Genomic DNA, 27,214 nt, shown 5'->3' on the forward strand with positions numbered 1-27,214 from the left:
ACCCATTCCAAAGCAGCCAACGTTACCCATCCACAGCAGCCATCTTTACCCAATCCACAGCAGCCATCTATACCCAATCCACAGCAGCCATCATTACCCAATCCACAGCTGCCATCCTTACCCAATCCACAGCAGCCATCTTTACCCAATCCACAGCAGCCATCTTTACCCAATCCACAGCAGCCATCTTTACCCAATCCACAGCTGCCATCGTTACCAAATCCACAGCAGCCATCTTTACCCAATCCACAGCAGCCATCTTTACCCAATCCACAGCAGCCATCTTTACCCAATCCACAGCAGCCATCTTTACCAAATCCACAGCTGCCATCGTTACCCAATCCACAGCAGCCATCCTTACCCAATTCACAGCTGGCAACTTTACCCAATCTACAGCTACCATCCTTACCCAATCCACAGCTGCCATCTTTACCCAATCCACAGCAGCCATCCTTACCCAATCCACAGCTGGCATTTTTACCCAATCTACAGCTGCCATCCTTACCCAATCCACAGCTGCCATACTTACCCAATCCACAGCAGACATCGTTACCCAATCCACAGCAGCCATCTTTACCTATTCCACAGCAGCCAGCGTTACCCAATCCACAGCAGCCATCTTGACCCATTCCACAGCTGCCATCCTTACCCAACCCACAGTAGCCATCTTTAGCCAATCCACAGCTGCCATCCTTACCAATCCACAGCAGCCATCGTTACCCAATCTACAGCAGCCATCCTTACCCAATCCACAGCAGCCATCCTTACCCAATCCACAGCAGCCATCTTTACCCATTCCACAGCTGCCATCCTTACCAAATCCACAGCTGACATCATTACCCAATCCACAGCAGCCATCTTTACCCAATCCACAGCAGCCATCTTTACCCAATCCACAGCAGCCATCTTTACCCAATCCACAGCAGCCATCCATACCAAATCCACAGCAGCCATCTTTACTCAATCCACAGCAGCCATCTTTACCCAATCCACAGCAGCCATCTTTACCCAATCCACAGCAGCCATCTTTACCCAATCCACAGCAGCCATCTTTACCCAATCCACAGCAGCCATCTTTACCCAATCCACGGCAGGCATCTTTACCCAATCCACAGCAGCCATCTTTACCCATTCCACAGCAGCCATCGTTACCCAATCCACAGCAGCCATCTTTACCCAATCCACAGCAGCCATCTTTACCCATTCCACAGCAGCCAACGTTACCCATCCACAGCAGCCATCTTTACCCAATCCACAGCAGCCATCTATACCCAATCCACAGCAGCCATCATTACCCAATCCACAGCTGCCATCCTTACCCAACCCACAGCAGCCATCTTTACCCAATCCACAGCAGCCATCTTTACTCAATCCACAGCTACCATCGTTACCCAATCCACAGCTACCATCGTTACCAAATCCACAGCAGCCATCTTTACCCAATCCACAGCAGCCATCCTTACCATATCCACAGCAGCCATCTTTACCCAATCTACAGCTGCCATCCTTACCCAATCCACAGCAGACATCTTTACCCAATCCACAGCAGCCATCGTTACCCAATCCACAGCAGCCATCTTTACCCATTCCACAGCAGCCAGCGTTACCCAATCCACAGCAGCCATCTTTACCCATTCCACAGCTGCGATCCTTACGCAACCCACAGCAGCCATCTTTACCCAATCCACAGCTGCCATCCTTACCAATCCACAGCAGCCATCGTTACCCAATCCACAGCTGCCATCTTTACCCATTCTACAGCAGCCACCTTTACCCATTCCACAGCAGCCATTGTTACCCAATCCGCAGCTGCCATCCTTAACCAATCCACAGCAGCCATCTTTACTCAATCCACAGCAGCCAGCTTTACCCAATCCACAGCAGCCATCGTTACCCATACCATAGCAGCCATCTTTACCCAATCCACAGCAGCCATCGTTACCCAATCCACAGCAGCCATCTTTACCCAATCCACAGCAGCCATCTTTACCCAATCCACAGCAGCCATCTTTACCCAATCCACAGCAGCCATCTTTACCCAATCCACAGCAGCCATTGTTACCCAATCCACAGCAGCCATCATTACCCAATCCACAGCAGCCATCTTTACCCAATCCACAGCAGCCATCATTACCCAATCCACAGCTGCCATCTTTACCCAATCCACAGCAGCCATCTTCACCCAATCCACAGCAGCCATCTTTACCCAATCCACAGCAGCCATCTTTACTCAATCCACAGCAGCCATCATTACCCAACCCACAGCAGCCATCTTCACCCATTCCACAGCAGCCATCTTTACCCAATCCACAGCAGCCATCTTTACTCAATCCACAGCAGCCATCGTTACCCAATCCACAGCAGCCATCGTTACCCAATCCACAGCAGCCATCCTTACCCAATCCACAGCTGCCATCCTTACCAAATCCACAGCTGCCATCTTTACCCAATCCACAGCTGCCATCCTTACCAATCCACAGCTGCCATCTTTACCCAATCCACAGCAGCCATCCTTACCAAATCCACAGCAGCCATCTTTACCCAATCCACAGCAGCCATCTTTACCCAATCCACAGCAGCCATCTTTACCCAATCCACAGCAGCCATCTTTACCCAATCCACAGCAGCCATCTTTACCCAATCCACAGCAGCCATCTTTACTCAATCCACAGCAGCCATCTTTACCCAATCCACAGCAGCCATCTTTACCCAATCCACAGCAGCCATCTTTACCCAATCCACAGCAGCCATCTTTACCCAATCCACAGCAGCCATCTTTACCCAATCCACAGCAGCCATCTTTACCCAATCCACAGCAGCCATCTTTACCCATTCCACAGCAGCCATTGTTACCCAATCCACAGCAGCCATCTTTACCCAATCCACAGCAGCCATCTTTACCCATTCCACAGCAGCCAACTTTACCCATTCCAAAGCAGCCAACGTTACCCATCCACAGCAGCCATCTTTAACCAATCCACAGCAGCCATCTATACCCAATCCACAGCAGCCATCATTACCCAATCCACAGCTGCCATACTTACCCAATCCACAGCAGCCATCTTTACCCAATCCACAGCAGCCATCTTTACCCAATCCACAGCAGCCATCTTTACCCAATCCACAGCTGCCATCGTTACCAAATCCACAGCAGCCATCTTTACCCAATCCACAGCAGCCATCTTTACCCAATCCACAGCAGCCATCTTTACCCAATCCACAGCAGCCATCTTTACCAAATCCACAGCTGCCATCGTTACCCAATCCACAGCAGCCATCTTTACCCAATCCACAGCAGCCATCCTTACCATATCCACAGCAGCCATCTTTACTCAATCCACAGCAGCCATCGTTACCCAATCCACTGCAGCCATCCTTACCCAATCCACAGCTGCCATCTTTACCCAATCCACAGCAGCCATCTTTACTCAATCCACAGCAGCCATCTTTACCCAATCCACAGCAGCCATCCTTACCCAATTCACAGCTGGCAACTTTACCCAATCTACAGCTACCATCCTTACCCAATCCACAGCTGCCATCTTTACCCAATCCACAGCAGCCATCCTTACCCAATCCACAGCTGGCATTTTTACCCAATCTACAGCTGCCATCCTTACCCAATCCACAGCTGCCATAATTACCCAATCCACAGCAGACATCGTTACCCAATCCACAGCAGCCATCTTTACCCATTCCACAGCAGCCAGCGTTACCCAATCCACAGCAGCCATCTTGACCCATTCCACAGCTGCCATCCTTACCCAACCCACAGTAGCCATCTTTAGCCAATCCACAGCTGCCATCCTTACCAATCCACAGCAGCCATCGTTACCCAATCTACAGCAGCCATCCTTACCCAATCCACAGCAGCCATCCTTACCCAATCCACAGCAGCCATCTTTACCCATTCCACAGCTGCCATCCTTACCAAATCCACAGCTGACATCATTACCCAATCCACAGCAGCCATCTTTACCCAATCCACAGCAGCCATCTTTACCCAATCCACAGCAGCCATCCATACCAAATCCACAGCAGCCATCTTTACTCAATCCACAGCAGCCATCTTTACCCAATCCACAGCAGCCATCTTTACCCAATCCACAGCAGCCATCTTTACCCAATCCACAGCAGCCATCTTTACCCAATCCACAGCAGCCATCTTTACCCAATCCACGGCAGGCATCTTTACCCAATCCACAGCAACCATCTTTACCCATTCCACAGCAGCCATCGTTACCCAATCCACAGCAGCCATCTTTACCCAATCCACAGCAGCCATCTTTACCCATTCCACAGCAGCCAACGTTACCCATCCACAGCAGCCATCTTTACCCAATCCACAGCAGCCATTTATACCCAATCCACAGCAGCCATCATTACCCAATCCACAGCTGCCATCCTTACCCAACCCACAGCAGCCATCTTTACCCAATCCACAGCAGCCATCTTTACCCAATCCACAGCTACCATCGTTACCCAATCCACAGCTACCATCGTTACCAAATCCACAGCAGCCATCTTTACCCAATCCACAGCAGCCATCCTTACCATATCCACAGCAGCCATCTTTACCCAATCTACAGCTGCCATCCTTACCCAATCCACAGCAGACATCTTTACCCAATCCACAGCAGCCATCGTTACCCAATCCACAGCAGCCATCGTTACCCAATCCACAGCAGCCATCTTTACCCATTCCACAGCAGCCAGCGTTACCCAATCCACAGCAGCCATCTTTACCCATTCCACAGCTGCGATCCTTACCCAACCCACAGCAGCCATCTTTACCCAATCCACAGCTGCCATCCTTACCAATCCACAGCAGCCATCGTTACCCAATCCACAGCTGCCATCTTTACCCATTCTACAGCCGCCACCTTTACCCATTCCACAGCAGCCATCGTTATCCAATCCAAGCAGCCATCTTTACCCAATCCACAGCAGCCATCTTTACCCAATCCACAGCAGCCATCCTTACCCAATCCACAGCTGCCATCCTTACCCAATCCACAGCAGCCACCTTTAGCCAATCCACAGCAGCCATCTTTATCCATTCCACAGCTCCCATCATTACCCAATCCACAGCAGCCATCTTTACCCATTCCACAACAGCCATCTTTACCCAATCCACAGCAGCCATCTTTACCCATTCCACAGCAGCCATCTTTACCCATTCCACAGCAGCCATCGTTACCCAATCCACAGCAGCCATCTTTACCCAATCCACAGCAGCCATCGTTACCCAATCCACAGCTGCCATCCTTACCCAATCACCAGCAGCCATCTTTACCCAATCCACAGCAGCCATCTTTACCCATTCCACAGCAGCCATCGTTACCCAATCCGCAGCTGCCATCCTTAACCAATCCACAGCAGCCATCTTTACCCAATCCACAGCAGACATCTTTACCCAATCCACAGCAGCCAGCTTTACCCAATCCACAGCAGCCAGCTTTACCCAATCCACAGCAGCCAGCTTTACCCAATCCACAGCAGCCATCGTTACCCAATCCACAGCAGCCATCTTTACCCAATCCACAGCAGCCATCTTTACCTAATCCACAGCAGCCATTGTTACCCAATCCACAGCAGCCATCGTTACCCAATCCACTGCCGCCATCGTTACCCAATCCACAGCAGCCATCTTTACCCAATCCACAGCTGCCATCCTTACCCAATCCACAGCAGCCATCTTTACCCATTCCACAGCAGCCATCGTTACCCAATCCGCAGCTGCCATCCTTAACCAATCCACAGCAGCCATCTTTACCCAATCCACAGCAGCCATCTTTACCCAATCCACAGCAGCCATCTTTACCCAATCCACAGCAGCCATCTTTACCCAATCCACAGCAGCCATCGTTACCCAATCCACAGCAGCCATCTTTACCCAATCCACAGCAGCCATCTTTACTCAATCCACAGCAGCCATCTTTACCCAATCCACAGCAGCCATCTTTACCCATTCCACAGCAGCCATCATTACCCAATCCATAGCAGCCATCTTTACCCAATCCACAGCAGCCATCTTTACCCATTCCACAGCAGCCATCCTTACCAAATCCACAGCAGCCATCTTTACCCAATCCACAGCAGCCATCTTTACCCAATCCACAGCAGCCATCCTTACCCAATCCACAGCAGCCATCTTTACCCAATCCACAGCTGCCATCTTTACCCAGTCCACAGCAGCCATCTTTACTCAATCCACAGCAGCCATCTTTACCCAATCCACAGCAGCCATCTTTACCCAATCCACAGCAGCCATCGTTACCCAATCCACAGCAGCCATCTTTACCCAATCCACAGCAGCCATCTTTACTCAATCCACAGCAGCCATCTTTACCCAATCCACAGCAGCCATCTTTACCCATTCCACAGCAGCCATCATTACCCAATCCATAGCAGCCATCTTTACCCAATCCACAGCAGCCATCTTTACCCATTCCACAGCAGCCATCCTTACCAAATCCACAGCAGCCATCTTTACCCAATCCACAGCAGCCATCTTTACCCAATCCACAGCAGCCATCCTTACCCAATCCACAGCAGCCATCTTTACCCAATCCACAGCTGCCATCTTTACCCAGTCCACAACTGTGAAATGGCCTAGCAAGCCTCTCAGTTCCTGAACATGGGCAACAAATGCTGGCCTTGCCATCGATGCCCACATCCCATACCAGAACAATTTTAAAAAGTATTATACAGGTTAAGTGAGTGTGGAAAGTTTTGGCAGATGGAGTATGAAGTAGGGAAACGTGAACTTGTCGACTTTGGCAGGAAGAATAGCGAAGCAGTATACTATTTGAATGGAGAGAGATTGCAGAACCTCGTGTCCCCACTAGGTGTCCTAGGTGACAATTGTAGTGTGCAGGTACAGCAAGTGATTCAGACGGCAAACAAAATGTTGGTGCTTATTGCAAGGCAAATGAATATAAAAAGTAGGGAGGTTTTACAGCAGCTTTGGGGAGCCCAAATCCGGTGTCCGGTGTACAACTCTGGTCTGCTTATTTGAAAAAGGATATAAATGCATTTGAAGCAGTTCAGAGAAGGCTCACTGGTCTGATTCCTGGATGAGGGGCTTATCCTATAAGGAAAGGTTGAAGAGGTTGGGTCGATACCCAGACCGATTTTTGATAGACAAGGGAGTTGAGGGTTATGGGGGGCAGACAGGAAAGTGGAATGGAGACCACAAACAGTTCAGGCATGATCTTATTATATGGCGGAGCAGCCCTCAAGGTCCAAATGGCCTTCCCACATCCCATGTTCATTGTTTCTATAAGTAACAGTTTTGCGTGTCAGACTCGCATTTAAATGGGAACCGGTTTAAGTTAAATTGTAATATGTATGGGGAAAGGTGGAATTTTAGAAATGCTTGCATTGTAACAGGAATGGGAATTAAATAACTAGGTACATTTTATGCATGCATCTGAAATGACAGAGTTGCATTTATATATTGACTGGACGCGTTTTAAGAATAAGAATTTAAGAATAGTGGGGCGGCACGGTGGTTAGCACTGCGGCCTCACAGTGCCAGGGACCCGGGTTTGATTCTGACCTCGAGTAACTGTCTGTGTGGAGTTTGCACTTTCTCCCTGTGTCTGCGTGGGTTGCCTCCGGGTGCTCCAGTTTCCTCCCACAGTCCAAAGATGTGCAAGTTAGGTAGATTGACCACGCTAAATTGGTTCTTAGTGTCCAAAAGGGGTTACGGGGGATTGGGCTTAGTTAGGGTGATCTTTCACAGGGTCAGTGCAGACTTTTTTCGGTGTGAATATCCAGTGTGGGAGAATTCAGCAACCGGCGGGGGCGGGATTCACGCCAGCCCACGGCGATTCTCCGACCCGGCGGGGGGTCGGAGAATCCCGCCCCATAGCCTCAAACAAAACTCTCTGCTTAGAAAAGTGCATCATATTATGAATGGTGCGGGGTGAGAATTTTAGTTGTGATTAGAAAATGGGTTAAGTTCTGATTTTATTTCCTCGAATAACAAAATTGTACATTTATTGCACGATAAATGTTACTTTAGGAATGTGCAAGTGGATGGGTCGAGACATCTGCCTCAGACAAATCTCTCATCTAGATTATACTTGGACAGAAACTGAAGTTGGGAAAATTCACTTGCATCATATCAATGCTGAACAATGAGAAACACAAATTATTATAGAACCCCTGCAATGCAGAAGTAGGCCATTCGGCCCATAAAGTGTGCACCGACCCTTCATAAGACCACCCAAGGTCTGAATCGAACCTGGGTCCCCGGCGCTGTGAGGCATCAGTGCCACCGTGCCATAAAGACAAAACAAGTAAACCAAAGCATGGGGGATAATGATTGGAAGGTTAACAGGTCTCAGTCGCTCAATGCTCACAACCCAATCAGATATGCTGTACATAGCAAACAAAAAAGGGGGACACGGTGGCACAAAGATTAGCACTGCTGAGTCACAGTGGTAGGGACCCGGGTGACTGTGTGGAGTTTGCACTTTCTCCCCGTGTCTGCGTGGGTTTCCTCCGGGTGCTCCGGTTTCCTCCCACAGTCCAAAGATGTGCAGGTTAGGTGGATTGGCCATGCTAAATTGGCTCTATGTCGGGTTACGGGGATAGTGTAGGGTTTGGGCCTAGGTAGGGTGCTCTTTCAGAGGGCTGGTGAAGATTTCATGGGCCAAATGAAACAATTCTGCACACGAGCGAGAGGAAAGAGGAGGAGCAAAACAGAATTGTATCTTCAAAAGTCAGTGGAAGGACTGGTAGGTCAGCAATTTCCCAATTCAGAACGCCAAATCGGATAAGGTAAAATAGCTCATATTTTGCATTTACCTTGAAGCTAGTAATTGAGCTTTTCTTCTTCGCATTTGCCAAGGTCACATTTACCCATTTTATAATGATTTCATCTGTCACCTTAGATCCGTCTCCAAGATCTGAAAGCACCTTCAGAGTATATCTGAAAGAATCAAGTGGAAGGTCAAAGATTGAACATTTCCAAAAGTTTCATGATGTGTCCTTTTTATAACATGCATCTGAACCAAAGCAAATGCTCATTTCCATAATCCTACAGATTGGCAATAAAAATCCAGCACTAACTGGGCAACATTGAATTAGAGAGAGAAGAATGTGGCATTTTGCCATTGAGACGGAAGCAAATGTTCCATGGGGAGAATACATAATCGCATCACCATGGTCGCTTCTTATACACTTCCTAGAGGACAGAGCATCCTAACCTGCCATATCGAGTAATCTACTCTTGCAAAACTCAAGTTCCCATGACTCGGGTTTTAGCCAAAAAGTCAGCATGTGACTTTTACACAAGCAATAGTTCGGAGGAACTGAACTCCATCCTCCCGCATCACCTCACTATTGCTGGTAGGGAGATGGGTGGATGGTTAGTGTGAAGTTGGTGGTAGGGTTCGTTAAGTCCTCACCGAGGTCGAGGATCCCCCCCACCCCCCAGTCAGAGCTAACCCATATCGGGTTTGTATTTAGCTTTTTGTTATTTGGAATTTAAGCATCCTATCTCCGTCAATGGCCTGGGCAGATTATCTATCCTGGGGAGAACTGGACTCTTCCAACTTTTCCCTGAGGTCACCATTTTTAGGGAATAAATGGGCTTGGTTAATCCTCGATTCATTTGTTGATTGTTCCTGGACCAACTCAGGTATTTTTACTTTAAGGGGTTTATTCTTCTTCTCCTCATCCGGGCGAGCAGTGTGCTCTTCAGTGGGGGTGGAGCAGCAGGGAGAGAGCTGTGGGGTGTGCCGGAAGTCCTGGGGGAGTTGACTTTTGTGTGTCAGAGGGTGCCAGGCACGGGGCTGTGGTCGGTATCCTGTGCCCCCCCCGAGCTTAGGATGTTACTTTTCGAAGGCACTTATTAGGGACACGAAAGAGAAAATGCTGGAAAATCTCAGCAAGTGTGGCAGAATCTGTGGGGAGAGAAAAGAGCTAACGTTTCGAGTCCAATGACTATTTGTCAAAGCTAACAGACAGAGAAAGTGGAAAATATTTATTAGGGACATCCTGAGAGAACTCATATGTGCGCGGGGGCCTGGTCTTGGGTCGATATCCTGCCCCCCTGAGGCAAGGAGATTGTGGCGTGCCATTGGTGCCTCTGGCGCTGGAGTTGAAGGAGATGCAGATTTTCACAGTCACCTCATTGCAGTGTTAATGTCAGCCTACTTGTGACACTAATAAAGATTATTATTGTTAGTACGTGCCCGAACATGGCGCGAAAATGAATCCTGAGCTCTCGTGATAATTGCGAGGGGCTGGTTTAGCTCACTGGGCTAAATCGCTGGCTTTTAAAGCAGGCCAAGGCAGGCCAGCAGCACGATTCAATTCCCGTACCAGCCTCCCCGAACAGGCGCCGGAATGTGGCGACTAGGGGCTTTTCACAGTACCTTCATTGAAGCATACTAAGGGCTGTTTAGCACAGGGCTAAATTGCTGGCTTTGAAAGCAGACCAAGGCAGGCCAGCAGCACGGTTCGATTCCCGTAACAGCCTCCCTGAACAGGCTCCGGAATGTGGCGACTAGGGGCTTTTCACAGTAACTTCATTTGAAGCCTACTTGTGACAATAAGCGATTTTCATTTCATTTCATTTCAATCACTGCATGGAAGGTGTGGACCATTTCACCTGTTTTCATGGCTTTGTCCTATTTTCCGTCCATCACTGGTGGGGCTTATCAGAGGTGTCAAGTTATGTCTAATGATTGTATTGACCCAGTTGTACTGCTGTTCTCTCCTCTTCCCCTCTGCATTCATGTATGTCGAGCCTTTACTTGGCTGTACTATTCCTGTTGCATTATTTGTTAAAATGTAAAACCTCAATATAGTTTTTTTTCAATCCATTAAAAAAATCCTCCGCCTCATCTTCAGAACCAAATAACGCACCCCAGTCTGCTCTTGAAACGTCATCGTCAAATAAATCATCAACAACATCGGCATCAGCCATATCATTCCACAAACAATCTTCTGTTCCATCAAGAGCATTGGATATCCCACATTTCCTGAATGATTTGAAGACAATCTCAGTTTAGATTTCATTCCAGGTCCCTACAACCCATTCAAACAGAGTGGCGAATGATGGAGGCTAAATGCTGCCTCTCCACTTATCCAGTCATTTCACTTTTCTCTCGTGCAATCCTTGAAGGGTTCATCTAGAGAGACATCCAATGGTTGAATATGGTTGGTTAGGCCACTGGGAAATTGCTGCAATGTCACTGTTTTGTGGTCTAACTACAGCAACACTATCATCAACAAGATGTGATCTGAACGTGTTCCAGACGAGCAGATCATCTTCTTTATGTAATCCTCATGGTCAGAAACTCCAAACTTTGCTCAGCCGTATTTTCAAGCCACCTTCATCCATCCATCCTTTATCGTGAATGTGGGTGGCTACTCCTATTGGGAATTGCTGTTCTGGGAGGGTTTTTCTTTTGAATATCACCATTGACTTGAGCTTTGTCTCATCAGATACATACAATAACACTCCTGGGTGCCTATGCTTTCCATGGCCAGTTGTCTTCACGAACACAGGGTTGTCTCTCCAACCTTTCTCACCATCTGACTGGCTGGCATGTCATAATTTATGGAATTCTGATCCATGTTCCCCATACCTGCCAATCGTTATCCAATCTTTTGTCGATATTTGATTGTAAATTTCTGAAATGCGATAAGAGCCTGTCATCAGGTTACGCTGTAGATGCTCTGAAATCCTGGTCTTACGTGCAAAACATTGTCTTCATAAACATCCAAGGCTGGGTTTGAAATCTGCAAAGGCTAATTGTCTCGCTTGATTCAGGGCGAAGCCTCAGAGAGACCCTTGAGAAACCGAAAGTCCATTCTGGCGATTCTCAAATGACTTGTTTTGCAACTTCATCTTCCATCTGCTGCCATGTGCTAGGCTTTCCTCTGTTTGCGCATTTATTCTTAGGCAGCTGCCCAAACTGCGCAGAAAGCTTCAACCAATCTCTAATGCTCTTTACCCAAGGTCTTGAATTCTCTAACTGCTGTGCAATTATTTGTCCGCTTTGCAATTTCAACAACCTGTGTGTTTGAGCTGGGCTATATATTTGCCCTTCCTTCCTGACACCATGCTGCCATATTAGAGAGGGATTGGCAGAAATGCAGAGAGTTTCAGTGAGGTGGTAGCCTGGACATTACACAATGACGTGCGCAGACATGGGGAGTAAAGCACTACTTTCACAGCGTGCTATTCCATAATTCCATCAATGAGTAGGTTTGCACCAGGGAGAGTTGGACTTTAGTGGTGAACGAGTGGCAAGTGCAAAGAGTTTGGGTTTTTTGGGCTAAATATTGGGGGTCAACGAATATGAGAGAAATGAATGATTTTGGGGGCAAAAGTCAGGGGACCACTTTTACACAATATCAGCCATGTCTTGAGCAAATACGGAACTGACTTCGGAAATGGGGGTGGATACCAGAAAAGAACATGAACAGTTGGCCCTGTTGACTAGATGGCTAGCGTGCGGTTCAGAATCAGCTAGCAGCTGGGTCTGATGCCATACTGAGCTAGCGGCGCTCGAGATTGCTTGAACATGTGAGCCGCATGGATGTTGGCACGATCCCCAAGAATGGATTGCACAGTGAGTTAGCCACTGGCACCAGATCCACTTGTCGCCCATCCCTTCACTTCAAAGCCGTCTACAAACATGACATGAAGTCCTGTAACATGGACCACAAGCGTTGGAAGCATGTTCCCATCAATCGCCACAGCTGGTGGACAGCAGTGAAGGAGCATGTGAAAAGAGGCAAAGAGAAGAGACGCAGCCGCTGGCAAGACATGAGAGACAACACCACAGAGAGACAAGACCACAGAGAGAGAGCCAGATGCTGCCAAACCAATCATGACCCACTGGCATGCACCCACTGTCTCTTAAGATAGGGAGGCCAAGAAAAAAGATATAATATACAATGGAGAGGATATAACTGTTTGCCCTTTTGTATTCTAGAAAAAAAAACTGTTTTCAATAACAATCAGCTCTTTCCAAGTAACATTAAATCAGATTTATTTATTCCCTCTATCCCAACATCTTGCCAAAGAACATTTCTCAAAACAAGTGAGCTTAGCCAGCACAATGTTAACTCTTTTGATGTTTCTTTATAATTTTCAATCAACTGAACGCTTGAAAGATCATACTGCCAAGAAGGGAGCACAAGAATGTTTTATGTTTTAAAAATCTACATGACTGCATCAACTAGAGATTCTCTTACCTTCTCATAAGTTGCCAGATGAGTGCCAGTGTAAGTGTTGGATTGCCATCATTCAAGTCTTGCCCACCAATACCCACAAGGGAAAAGCTGGCCTTTGTTTTGCCCAATTCAACAGCATAGTTGCAGTTTTCAAGCTAAAACCAGCGAGAGCAAATGTCAGATTAATTTGTTAGCACAGGGCTAAAGAGCTGGCTTTTAAAGCAGACCCTGGCAGGCCAGTGGCACGGTTCAATTCCCGGACCAGCCTCCCCGAACAGGCGCCGGAATGTGGCGACTAGGGGCTTTTCACAGTAACGTCATTTGAAGCCTACTTGTGACAATAAGCGATTTTCATTTCATTTCACAAAGCATCTACAAAGTCAGTCTCTGATTCAACCATTAGGAATGAGACAGAATGATTTTACTGGGTTTTTAGTACATAGCCAAACTGTGCATGTGTGTGTGTGTGTGGGGGGGGGGGGGGGGGCACCACACACATACACAGTTATTTTTAAATTGTTGCAAATTAATTTTTTTCAAAAAGTAACATTTCTAAAGTTATTTTCATTCAGTTCAATTACCATCTATGGATCTTAAAATCTTGTCGCTGAAATATGGGCTTATGATAACAGAGGCCAAAGAGTGCGACGTCAGGTCAAGATGCCGGGGGTAACCTGGCCATGGCTATTTTGAGCCCCAACACGACTCTGTACCCATCAGTCAATGATCTGCCTGGCATCAGGATTCCCGTCCCAATAAGGGTAGGAATCCAGTCTCCCAAGAGCTGCCAGTCAATTAGAGGGCAGGCAGCTCTTCAGTCCCTGCAGCATCACCAGGGGCAGTGGCCACTGCTGGAACTGCATCTGGCCAGAACCAGAAAGATGGAGCAGGTCCAGAACTCCGTTAAGTGGAGCTGGGCATGCTGGGGCCAGTTGGCCAGTGAGGGGGTGGGGGAAGAGGCATCATTGCTGAAGGCATGGGGTGGGTAATGGGCCTGTTTTCTCCATCCCCTCCAGCCAGCCATCAGGGGGACCTCCATCCATGGGCCAAAGAACCAAATCAGGCGATCCCTCCCCGCTCCCCCACCTGCTGCTGCGAGACAAATTAAATTCTACCTATGACTTTATGTCAGCAAATCCGAGATTTCTTTAATCCTTTTCCACATTATTAATTATTTCATCATAAAAACAAAATGATTGGCATCAAGTTTATTTACAACCATCCACACGGAGGAGATGTTCTGCGGTGCAAATGTATTATTGTGATTTGAAAACACCACCTTTGCCATATTTTGACTAGAACCTCAGCTCTAGGATCTGCATGTGTTTAATGAAGATGAATCAGAGGCTTCCAGAGTGAAGGTAGATGTATTGTGGAGCTGAGCCACACAGTTGAGGAGGAAGGTTAGATTTTCCAACACCAATTCCAAGATTCTCTTGGGGCAGCAGTGGTGTCTCTTAAAATTAATCAGCTGGAAAAGGAGCGGGCTGCGTACAGTGGGGGAAGGATACTTCAGAGCTTCTGTTTCCAATTTCTACTCAGCAACCTGCTGAAAGCTATGGTGAAGACAGGACTGCCTCAGCTGTGATACCTCCAGGCCCAAATAGAGGGGAACTGTTGCCTATGCTATTGCACTCCCTCAGGAGTCATGATGGGGAGAAAATTAAGACGCTAATCATTCAGGCAGCAAGGACAAAAGTTAATTGGCTAAATAAAGATCAAGTGTATGCTAGTTAGGAGCACTCATTACATAATTACTTGTGTACATACAAAGAGACATTCTTTCAACAACCGGTTGGTGCCACAGGGGTGCATCATAACACCAATATTTTAAATAATTTGATAGGTTTTTGTTAAAACTTAGGTTATTGTTACAGTGCCGCTTTAAGAGGTGAACACTTTTTAAATTGGTATACTCAAACGAGTATAAAGAGACACTTATTGACTCTGGCCGTGGGAGCTATATATTTGTAATGTTTCCGTTTGTGAATAAATCGAAAGATTGATTTCTGGTTTCCTCCTTCACCTATTGGCAATAAGAAGTTTAAAACGACAGCAGAGAAAAGCAAATATTGGAAACCAAGAAAAGGAATTTTAAGTCAGAAGATTATAATTCCAGTAGGTTTTCTGAAGAATGTCTGAAAGCAAGTGTAAATTGTCAGGTTATAATTACCCACCCATGTACTGGGAGTCTGGCTCCAAAGATCAGGATGTATGGACACAGGTTACATCCCAACCAAGGATGAAACAGGGTGTGGTCTCGGCATGGTCACTTCCTTTGGAGTTTCTTTGCCCAGTGCTAACATTTAAATTACTGGGTTGTTATGAAGTGTCACGTATGGTCTTAACTAGGGTTCAGGTCTCAGAAAGTGAGGTCTCAGAAAGTGACCCCCTTTTTGGAGTCTACCAAACCAAAAGCAGTCATTTCCAGCAGCTTTGATGCCACAAATGGGACATTCCGTACTATCAATAATGTGGTGGAATCAATGATTGCGGCATTTCAAGACCATCCAGTGGGTGCAACGATAAAGGAAAAGTTACGGCCCCAGGAAAGAAAGAGGGACAGTTAACACGTGCACCTCAAAATATTATGGGATGACCTGTCCAAAGCAGAACAGCAGGCTTCTTGAAGTGACGCATGAAAGAGAATTCAGAGGTTGAAGATAATGAACAGTCGAAAGTCAGATGAATCTTTAGTTTCATGAGAGGATTAGCCATGGCTTCATTTAACTATGTGGCATTAGATAGTGTTTCCACCTCAACAGCGTGTGGAACAGATTGGCTAAAGTGTTATCACACGTCAACAAAAGGTCATGGGAGATGAAAAGTTTACTTCTACTTTTTTGGCCACATATTTGAGAGTAGATCCATTGACATAACAACCACGTTTTTGCATTACATTTTGCAATGTTTCGCTTTGTGAAATAGATCAAAAATGGAGTAAAGATTGACATCTGGTCTCCTCCTTCACCCACTGGCTGTAAGAAGTTTAACAATGAACAGTTTCTTCCAGCTTTATTACAGAATAAAAATGTTACCAAATGAGACACATTTTGAATATCTATGATATAAATGCATGCCCTGCACAATGAAAACAGCATAAAAAAGAGGCATCACTAGTGTTCTGAGACTGATTAAAAGGGAGGTAATTAATTCAACATACTTTCTTCATGTTAGCCCCAAGCTGTGGATAAGGAGGCCTGTTGACATGGTACCAATCCACTGGCACAGTGACCTTCTCATATAATTGGAATATTACTAAGCCATCAGTCAGGTCACTGGATTGAAGCAAAACAGCAGCAGGTAAGCATTTTATGTAAACTTTACAAGTGTCAAACAAGCATAATGATGAAATGTGTGTAACCAAAATGCCATAACCAGTCTTTTCTCTTTATGGATGTTGACAAGACCTGCTATGCACGCATACCATATTCTGTTTTACTCCTGATTTTTTACAGTCTGGTGAAGTGGATGATGAAGTGCAATGCTTTGTTAATTGGTCGAGGGATGTGGCGAACTGACAAAGTCATAATTTACTGCTCAACCACAGCTGCCCTTTAGGTGGCAATGGTGGGTCTTTGCTTTCAACACTTTCAGTTCTTGCTAATGTTTCCACGATGAGGTTCGGTAGGGAGCTCCAGGATTCTGACCCAACAGTTATAAATTGATGCATTGTGCCAGGTACTGGTTAGGATCCTGGTAGCTAAGCATGTGACCCTGTACACCGGAAACGCCTGCCGTCAGCTGAGTCTTAAAGAATTTGGTGAATGGGAGATCCAACGTGAAGGGAAAAGTAAACAAATTCAACAGAAAACCTATCCCAGTTCAAGAATAGTTTGGACCCTTCCTCCATGACCCAACACTGGACCATTCCTCCATGATCCAAAACTCAGTTGACTGTGCTGAACTCCATTTTAACTGTTCACTTTATTTAGATGGTTGGGACACCTGACGGGAGTGGACAAAATGTTGCCCCCGTGTTCCAGACATGGTTTAATTTGTGTATTATGCAGTATTTGCATGAACTTTACTGGCTTCTACACTGATGTATCCCAATATTTTATTAGCTTTGCCAAATTGTCTAGAATAAGAGATTTATTTGCAAAGTCCTTTTCCAAACTTTATTTTTGAAAATTCTACTCTATTTATTGTATATTTATAATCATGTAATTTTTCACCCAATGTGCAATTGTCAGTGCTGAATTTAGTTGGTTTGACAGAGGCACAGCTGATCCAAAATCAGCCTGCGGATCATTTTAAAAATAAATTTAGAGTACCCAATTCATTTTTTCCAATTAAGGGGCAATTTAGCGTGGCCAATCCACCTACCCTGCACTTCTTTGGGTTGGTGACATGGGGAGAATGTGCAAACTCCACACGGACAGTGACCCAAGGCCAGGATCAAACCTCGGTGCCGTGAGGCAGCAGTGCTAACCACTGTGCCACCGTGCTGCCCTTTTTAATTGTTTATTTATCCATGGGATGAGTGGAAAGGTTGCTGGAAAGGTTAGCAATTGTTGCCCACCACTAATTATCCTTGAACTGAATGGCTGCCAATAATTGACCACATAAGGGCCTCAATTGGTGCAAGAACAGGCGCTTCAGAGGCCTTGTCTGCACCAGGGTAAAATTGCCGAGATGAGGGTGGGCGAGAACTCAGTAGGAAGGCCATTCTTTCTAATTTACCCTCTTTTCTCCCCTCCCTAAAACATGCTTGGGGGGTGGGGTGGGGGCTCTAGCTTTCAATTCCAGATTTTATTAACTGAATTCTGCCGTGATAGGATTTGCGCATTAGCCTGGCCTCTGGATTACTTGCTCAGTGACATTGCCATGCACCATCACCACCCCACCCCAAGAGAGATGCTGGGAAAGAAATGGGACAAACAGCAAAAACAGGGAGGGGTTTAATGGGAAGTAGCATTTCCCAGAGCTCTGTGGTGACTCCTTTATAGAATCACAGTGCAGAAGGTGGCCATTCGGCACATCGAGCCTGCACCAACCCTCTGAAAGAGCACCTTACCTAGGCCCAATCCCCCTAAAACCCGTAACCCCATCTAATCTTTGGACACTAAGGGACAATTTACCATCGCCAATCCACCTAACATGCACATCTTTGGACTGTGGGAGGAGACCGGAGCACCCGGGGGAAACCCACACCGACATGGAGAGAATGTGCAACTCCATACAGTCACCCAAGGCCGAAATTGAACTCGGGTCCCTTGTGCTGAGGTAGCAATGCTAACCACTGTGCCATCCTTTACTCAACAAAAATATGTTAAATGGTTAGCTAAAAGGAAAAGTTCATTTTGATAAGTGAAAGGGATTTGTGGTAGCCAGTATAATTTACAGTAGTGTCGTGTGTTATTCAAAAGGAGCCAAGAAACAAACGCCTCGTCTTACATGCATGGATGCTATTAGAAGTAATGATACAGGGAAAGGACTTCAGCGATTGCGTTCATCAGAAATCTAAGATAACTATGGAGAAAGTAAAGTAAACAGGATTCTATGAAATATTGTTCAGTAAAAAATCAAAATTCAAGAGTGCTATATTTTGGTTATATAGATACATTCACAAATTGTTGCCCAAATCTAGTGAGGGACAGTAAGGAATGTGATATGTCATGGATAAGCCATATTTTCCTCAAACACATTGAAGTTCCTGATGCATTGGGGAGGAGTTTTCTAATTCCTCTTGAAACTAGGGCGCGATTCACCGACCCCCCACCGGGTCGGAGAATCGACGGGGGCCGGCGTGAATCCCGCCCTAGATTCAAGAGGAATTAGAAAACTCCTCCCCAATGCATCAGGAAGATTCGGCGGGGGCGGAAATTGTGCCACGCCGGTCAGCGGGAATCCCCCGGCGATTCTCCGGTCCGCGATGGGCCGAAGTCCCGCCGCTTTCAACCCACGCTAAGCCGGCGTGGATTGAACCACCTTTCGAACGGCGGTATAAAGCGGCGCGGGTGGGCTCCGGGGTCCTGGGGGGGGGCACGGGGCGATCTGGCCCCGGGGGGTGCCCCCACGGTGGCCTGGCCCGCGATCGGGGCCCACCGATCCGCGGGCGGGCCTGTGCCGTGGGGCACTCTTTTCCTTCTGCCTTCGCCATGGTCTCCACCATGGCGGAGGCAGAAGAGACCCCCTCAACTGCGCATGCGCGGGGATGCCGTGAGCGGCCGCTGACACTCCCGCGCATGCGTCGCCCGGCCAAGTCATTTCCGCTCCAGCTGGCGGGGCACAAATCAGTTTGGCTCGGGCCTAGCCCCTCAAGGCGAGGGCTCGGCCCCTCAAGATGCGGAGAATTCCGCACCTTTGGGGCGGCACGATGCCGGACTAATTTGCGCCGTTTTTGGCGCCGGTCGGCGGATATCGCGCCGATTGCGGAGAATCCCGCCCCTAGTTTTTATTTACCTAATTCCCTCCCATAGTTATTCGCAGTACAAGCAGCTGGAGAAGAAACAGTATCACTTAGTGGCTCAGTGACGAGCCTAGTAATCTTTTCTTACCCCTAGTTTGTATTGTCTATTAATGGGGACGTGGTTAGTTTTAAAACCAGACCTTGTGCACATTAGAAGCAGCAAAGTTCCAAGCATGACCTCACGTTATGCCATGTAATACCCCATGTCCATGAACCCAGACTGACAACATCTTTTGTTAGTACTCTTGTTGCAGTTTCCTGTGCTCTACAATGGACTCCAATTGCTTCAAGTTTCGTGCAAAATTGTTCATATGGAGTGTATCAAGAAATTTGTAGGAATCCAAAACAAATCTGTCAGACTTTTGTTTTCTTAGATTATCCTTAACCTAGTCAATGAGCCAAGACTGGGTTTATACAGGAAGCAGTTTGTCAGTACTTAAAATTCCAATAGAAGCAACAGTATTACAGATCATTCACTTCTTCATAGAATCATCAAACTGAAGATAAATATGTTTTACCTGTAAAGGTGATTGACAAAGGGACTCACCCCCTGTGAATTCATCCAGTTCCTGAAGGTCCTTTCTTCCCTCGATTCACCTAGAACAATACAGGATTAATGGAGAGAGAACGGAGTGGCGTGGCAACCAAGTTAAAGAACCTCATAAAGACTGGTGCAACAGGCCAGGAAATAGGGGGGGGAAATACCAGAGTACTTGATTCTCCAGTAGGATTTTATTGGTCTGAAAGTCACATGGATGTACTTATCTATTGTCCACAGCTGTCACATCCTGCTGGTTACTTTAACAAAAAGACTTAACTCATAGGATGTATTAAAAAAAGCATCATCCCTCATAATTTGCTTTCAAAACAATGGCAACGCGAATGGCATTCACAAATGCTGCAGCAATTTCAACTGAGGGCAAATGATTGCCGGAAGGTGGAACTTCAGTTAGGAATATGGATTGGAGAAGCCGGGCTGTTTCCCTTGGGAGGAAAGGAGTCAGATCGGTGTTTTGGTGGAGATGTTCAAAAATAACGAGGGGTCTGAAGAGTAGATAGGGAGAAACTGTCCCGCTCGTGAAAGGATCAAGAACGAGAGGGCATAGATTTAAAGCAAGTGGCAAAAATAAGCAACCGCGCGATACGAAAAAACACTTCACGCAGCGAGTGGCTACGGTGTGGCATGCACTGCCTGAGAGCACGATGGAGGGAAGTTTAATCGAAGCATTTAAAAGGGATTTAAGCTATTATCCAGAAAAGGAAGAACGAGCAGGGTAACAGGGCATAACAGCGCCACGTGAATTGCTCAGAGAGCTGGTGCAGACATGATGGGTCGAATGGTCGCCTCTGCACTGTGACAATTCTGTGACGTATGTGGAAATCCAAACATCATTGCCAGAGTTTCAGTTGCATAAACAGCATCCCTGTGTTTGGCTTGCTATTGAAATGTGTTGAACAACAAGTATCTGCTCGGTAGAATCAAAGTAAGACTCATGACAAGAGGTGAGAGTTGGTGTTAAATGATGTAACAAGCCTGTCCTGGAGCCATTTAAGTTCCTTATATATGTAATTAAGCCTGGATTTGCTGTCAGAGATCCTTTTACCAATGAGCTAAGCATTAATTACAGACAGTGCACCTCTCTGGTACTGGAAATTAACAGTGTGGAGGCCTATCTCTTCTGGCTTTAATTGTTTTTTTGCATTTCAACAGTAACTACAATTTACTTTCCTGTAATGCACTTTGAGATTCCCCGAGGTGTATGAAAGGCACTACATGAATGGAAGCTTTTTTGTTGGATATGCAATTATTGTAAACTTAATTTTCTTTATATTCTTTCGTGGGATGTGGGCATCGCTAGCCAGGACATTTGTTTCCTGACCCTAATTTACCGGGAGGTTTGTTTAGCCATTTCAGAGGGCAGGCCAAGAGTCTATCACATTGCTGTGGGTCTGGAGTCACACATTGACCAATTAATGAAATGAATGAAAATCGCTTATTGTCACAAGTAGGCTTCAAATGAAGTTACTGTGAAAAGCCCCTCGTCGCCACTTTCCGGCGCCTGTTCGGGGAGGCTGGTACGGGAATTGAACCGTGTTGCTGGCCTGCCTTGGACTGCTTTCAGGTAAGGGTGGCAGATTTCTTTCCCTAAAAGGGCATTCATGAATCAGATGGGGGTTTAAGAACAATCAGTGATGGCTATCATCATCACCATTACGGAGATTTGTTTTATATTTCAGGTTTAATCATTGAATTTAACTTCAACTATGGTGGGATTTATGTCTCCCAGAGCATTAGCCTGGGACTCGGGATTATTAGTCCAATGACATTACCATTCTGTTATCACTCCCTTTAACCTGCTTTAACGTTTCTTCTCCCTCTGTTCAATCTTTCTTTCCCTCTTTTTATTTCTCTTTCTGCACCCGATTTGGCATTCGATTTGATGACACTAATTTACATTTTCCTTCCCAGTGTTCTTCCTTTAACCCAATTGGCATATCTCTCTCTTAAACCATTGTTTATCCTGTTCACTCGGATTGCCTATTTCCCCGCTGTGGTCTTATCAGCTCACACTGTCAACAACCTGCACTGCAAAATATCATAATTACATAGATAAGGGCAAGGCTAGTTAATGGTGGATGTCATTCATTGCCCATCTGCTGCAAATTACAGGTCACTGTATCTACAGTACAATTTTAATGCATTTAATACATTTCAAATGACTTGTTCTGTAACTGTGTCATTTAAAAAAAAACATTTCAGTTGTTTTTTCTGTTAACTCCACAGAGCATTAATTAAGAAGGGTAGCAAGGCTAATCCAGGGAACTACAGGCCGGTGAGCCTTACATCGGTGGTAGAGAAATTACTGGAGAGAATTCTTCGAGACAGGATCTACTCCCATTTGGAAGCAAATGGACGTATTAGTGAGAGGCAGCATGGTTTTGTTAAGGGGAGGTTGTGTCTCACTAACTTGATAGAGTTTTTCGAAGAGGTCACAAAGATGATTGATGCAGGTCGGGCAGTGGATGTTGTCTATATGGACTTCAGTAAGGCCTTTGACAAGGTCCCTCATGGTCGACTGGTACAAAAGGTGAAGTCACACGGGATCAGGGGTGAGCTGGCAAGGTGGATACAGAACTGGCTAGGTCATAGAAGGCAGAGAGTAGCAATGGGTGCTTTTCTAATTGGAGGGCTGTGACTAGTGGTGTTCCGCAGGGATCAGTGCTGGGACCTTTGCTGTTCGTAGTATATATAAATGATTTGGAGGAAAATGTAACTGGTCTGATTAATAAGTTTGCAGACGATACAAAGGTTGGTGGAACTGCAGATAGCGATGAGGACTGTCAGAGGATACAGCAGGATTTAGATTGTCTGGAGACTTGGGCGGAGAGATGGCAGATGGAGTTTAATCCGGACAAATGTGAGGTAATGCATTTTGGAAGGTCTAATGCAGGTAGGGAATATTCAGTGAATGGTAGAACCCTCAAGAGTATTGAAAGCCAGAGAGATCCAGGTGTACAGGTCCACAGGTCACTGAAAGGGGCAACACAGGTGGAGAAGGTAGTCAAGAAGGCATACGGCATGCTTGCCTTCATTGGCCGGGGCATTGAGTCTCAGAATTGGCAAGTCATGTTGCAGCTGTATAGAACCTTAGCTAGGCCACAACGGAGTATAGTGTTCAATTCTGGTCGCCACACTACCAGAAAGATGTGGAGGCTTTAGAGAGGGTGCAGACAAGGTTTACCAGGATGTTGCCTGGTATGGAGGGCATTAGCTATGAGGAGTGGTTGAATAAACTCTGTTTGTTCTCACAACGGAGATTGAGGGGCGACCTGAAAGATCTACAAAATTATGAGGGGCATAGACAGAATGGATAGTCAGCGGCTTTTCCCCAGGGTAGAGGGGTCAATTACTAGGGGGCATAGGTTTAAGGTGCGAGGGGCAAGGTTTAGAGTAGATGTACGAGGCAAGTTTGTTTATTTACACAGAGGGTAGTGGGTGCCTGGAACTCGCTATCGGAGGAGGTGGTGGAAGCAGGGACGATAGTGACATTTAAGGGGCATCTTGACAAATACATGAATATGATGGGAATAGAGGGATACGGACCCAAGAAGTGTAGAAGATTGTAGTTTAGTCGGGCAGCATGGTCAACACGGGCTTGGAGGGCCGAAGGGCCTGTTCCTGTGCTGTACTTTTCTTTGTTCTTTGTTTTCAGACCACAGGGCCCTTTCTCAGTAAGGCTAGTCTTAATGTGACAATCACTACAAATGAGGAAGTCAAAAAACTGAACTCTACCCTATGGTCTGTGTCCTTGATGGTACAATGTAGCTAGCTAAACAAAGTTGAGACAATAACTTCCATTCAATGGCACAATAGATTATAACCTTCTGGTCATTAACAGGAATTGTCAGAATATTAAGTAGTCCAAAAATATAGAGTGCACACATGGTCCAGCAATATCCCCATCCCAGTGCAGACATGGTCCAGCAATATCCCCATCCCAGTGCAGACATGGTCCAGCAATATCCCCATCCCAGTGCACACATGGTCCAGCAATATCCCCATCCCAGTGCACACATGGTCCAGCAATATCCCCATCCCAGTGCACACATGGTCCAGCAATATCCCCATCCCAGTGCACACATGGTCCAGCAATATCCCCATCCCAGTGCACACATGGTCCAGCAATATCCCCATCCCAGTGCACACATGGTCCAGCAATATCCCCATCCCAGTGCACACATGGTCCAGCAATATCCCCATCCCAGTGCACACATGGTCCAGCAATATCCCCATCCCAGTGCACACATGGTCCAGCAATATCCCCATCCCAGTGCACACATGGTCCAGCAATATTCCCATCCCAGTGCACACATGGTCCAGCAATATCCACATCCCAGTGCACACATGGTCCAGCAATATCCCCATCCCAGTGCACACATGGTCCAGCAATATCCCCATCCCAGTGCACACATGGTCCAGCAATATTCCCATCCCAGGAAGGAAGATAAGTACAAGAAAAATCTTTCCATTGCTGCAAGTCTGATGATATAGGACAGGAGAAGAAGAAATAATAATCTTTACTGTCACAAGTAGGCTTACATTAACACAGCAATGAAGTTACTGTGAAAAGCCGCTAGTCGCCACATTCCGGCGCCTGTTCACAAGAGGGAGAATTCAGAATCTCCAAATGACCTAATAGCACGTCTTTTGGGACTTATGGGCAAACCAGAACACCCGGAGGAAACCCACGCAGACACAAGGCGGACGTGCAAACTCCGCACAGACAGTGACCCAAGCCGGGAAGCGAACCAGAGACCCTGGCGCTGTGAAGCCGTAGTGCTAACCACTGTGCTACCCAATGCCTCCTTTGTCAGATGAAACTTCCTGATTAATGTTCACAAAGGGTTAATTTGCATATTCAAAATTGAATTTCCGCTGCAAAGGTAAACTAGGGTTTACTATTCCATTCGGTAGTTGTGAAATAGAATTGTGAAAACATTGTGCAATGTGAAAAGTATCCAGCAACAAACCCAGGCCTCAGCCATTGTCAACTGTGACTTTTAAATTACCACCAGATATCTTTCTAGAATAGGATTTATTCTAAAACTGTGAACTTTAAAGGGAAAATTAAAACAAATCTGCATATTATCCAGTGATATCCTCCCAAAGGGGAATGTTACTTGACTGGCTGACCTTTCATTGCCTATTTCTTGCTTCGTGAAGCCCCAAGGCCAGCAGCGCGGGTTCAAATTCCGTACCAGCTGAGGTTATTCACAAAGGCCTGCCTTCCCAACCTTGCCCCTCGCCGGAGATGTGGTGATCTTAAGGTTAAATCACCACCAGTCAGCTCTTCCCCCCTCAAAGGGGAAAGCAGCCTATGGTCATCTGGGGCTATGGCGACTTTACCTTTTACTAGCTTACCTACAAGTGAGGACTTTATTTATTAATTTAATTCCCAAAAGAATAAAGTGAGGACGTAATAATAATATTTTTGTTTAATAGTAATCTTTATTATTGTTACAAGTAAATTTACATTAACACTGCAACAAAGTTACTGTGAAAATCCCCTAGTCGCCACACTCCGGCGCCTGTTCGGGTACACAGAGGGAGAATTCAGAATGTTGAATTCACCTAACTAGCACATCTTTCAGGACTTGTGGGAGGAAACCGGAGCACCCGGAGGAAACCCATGCAGACACGGGGAGAACGTGCTGACTCCGCACAGACAGTGACCCAAGCTGGAATCGAACCTGGGACCCTGGCGCGGTGAAGCAACAGTGCTAACCACTGTGCTACTGTGCCGCCCTTACCCAAAAAAGCATACAAATTCAGAGTAGGCCACCCGGTCCCTTGAGCCTGCTCCGCCATTCAATAAGATCGCGGCTGATCAGATTGTAACCCCAACCTGACATTCCTGCTTACCTCAACATGGTCCTTTTAGTTTAATTAGTTTAACCAAATAGTATAAGTGGGGACAGATGAAGTCTTGTGGAGCAGTAGGCAGTGTCCCTGACCCACACCAGGACTTGATTGCCAAGGAAGGTGTGCTCATAACACATCCAAAAGGTTGAGTATCAACCTGCAAAATCCTCCCGACATATACCAATGGCAGGTGAGACACACACTCCTGGTCAGCCGGACTTGATGGCAGAGTGGCATCCCTCAAGCTACAACCTCTGGTGACAGACTCGCAACCTGTTCCAGGGAAAAAACTAGCTCTGGAAACAGATGAAAGTCTGCCTTGTACACCACTAGCTGCAGGTCAAGAAACAACAACTATAAAAGTGGAGACAGTTTGGTTTAGCGTTTTACATTTCCTTTGCAATTCGTTTTTTTGTTTGATGCAGTATCCGTTTAAGGGGCAGCTCTTTTCATTTGCGTCTCCGCTTGCTTGATTTAGTTTAATTGGTTGTTGGTTTAGCTCCAAAGAATACAAGTGGAGACAGCTGTAACAATGAGGTGTGGAATGAACAGACTTTGTCACTTTGTTCAGCTGTCTTAGGGAAAGACTAGCTTTGGACTCATTCCTCCACAATATAGATTTACTGCAGTTAACATCTTCTACAGCACTGGCTCACAGTTATTAGCAGGAATAAATGCTATGGCAACCAGATGATCTACATAAATGTATATTCTGACCATAACAATTCTAAGCGGTTTAAAATACCATTCGGTTAAATCCCAGCAAAAAGACGTACAATCAAACTCATTACTGTGCTTTTGCTACCCTTTAAACAGCAATATATCAAATCAATCATTTTAAATCACCTTTACTTCACTACAGAATGGAAAATATAACCACAAATACAAAGGCCAAGGACTGGAAATGCACAAAAAAGAACAGGAAAACCTGGAAATGGTAGCATCTGTGGAAAGGTCCTCAACCTGAAACATAACTCTGTTTCTCTCACTACAGTGCTGCTGGATGTGCTGAGTATTCCCAGCATCTACTGTTCTACTTTCGAAAAAAAAATCTGCATACAACAAATATGGCCACACCGTGAATTTTGCAATATTAGGGTATCATAATAAGATTTAGTGGGACATCAATTGGAAATAAAATTTAAAATTAATCTATCGCGTATAAT

At 46.2% G+C, this 27,214-nt stretch overlaps 1 protein-coding gene across 7 annotated transcripts in view; it reads right to left on the reverse strand.

Moving 5' to 3' along the window:
• Positions 1-27,214, reverse strand: part of LOC140389625 (plastin-1-like) — a 194,578-nt gene that overhangs the window by 10,845 nt on the left and 156,519 nt on the right. For all 7 annotated transcript variants that reach the window (XM_072473903.1, XM_072473906.1, XM_072473905.1 and 4 more), the window contains exons 11-14: positions 20,143-20,221; positions 16,373-16,487; positions 13,231-13,364; positions 8,821-8,944 (exon numbers count right to left, since the gene is read on the reverse strand). In XM_072473903.1, coding sequence (XP_072330004.1) covers positions 8,821-8,944; positions 13,231-13,364; positions 16,373-16,487; positions 20,143-20,221 — 452 coding nt within the window. The remainder of the gene's footprint in view (positions 1-8,820; positions 8,945-13,230; positions 13,365-16,372; positions 16,488-20,142; positions 20,222-27,214) is intronic.

The sequence above is a fragment of the Scyliorhinus torazame genome, chromosome 14, assembly GCF_047496885.1.
Source record: "Scyliorhinus torazame isolate Kashiwa2021f chromosome 14, sScyTor2.1, whole genome shotgun sequence".
Classification (NCBI taxonomy): Eukaryota; Metazoa; Chordata; class Chondrichthyes; order Carcharhiniformes; family Scyliorhinidae; genus Scyliorhinus; species Scyliorhinus torazame.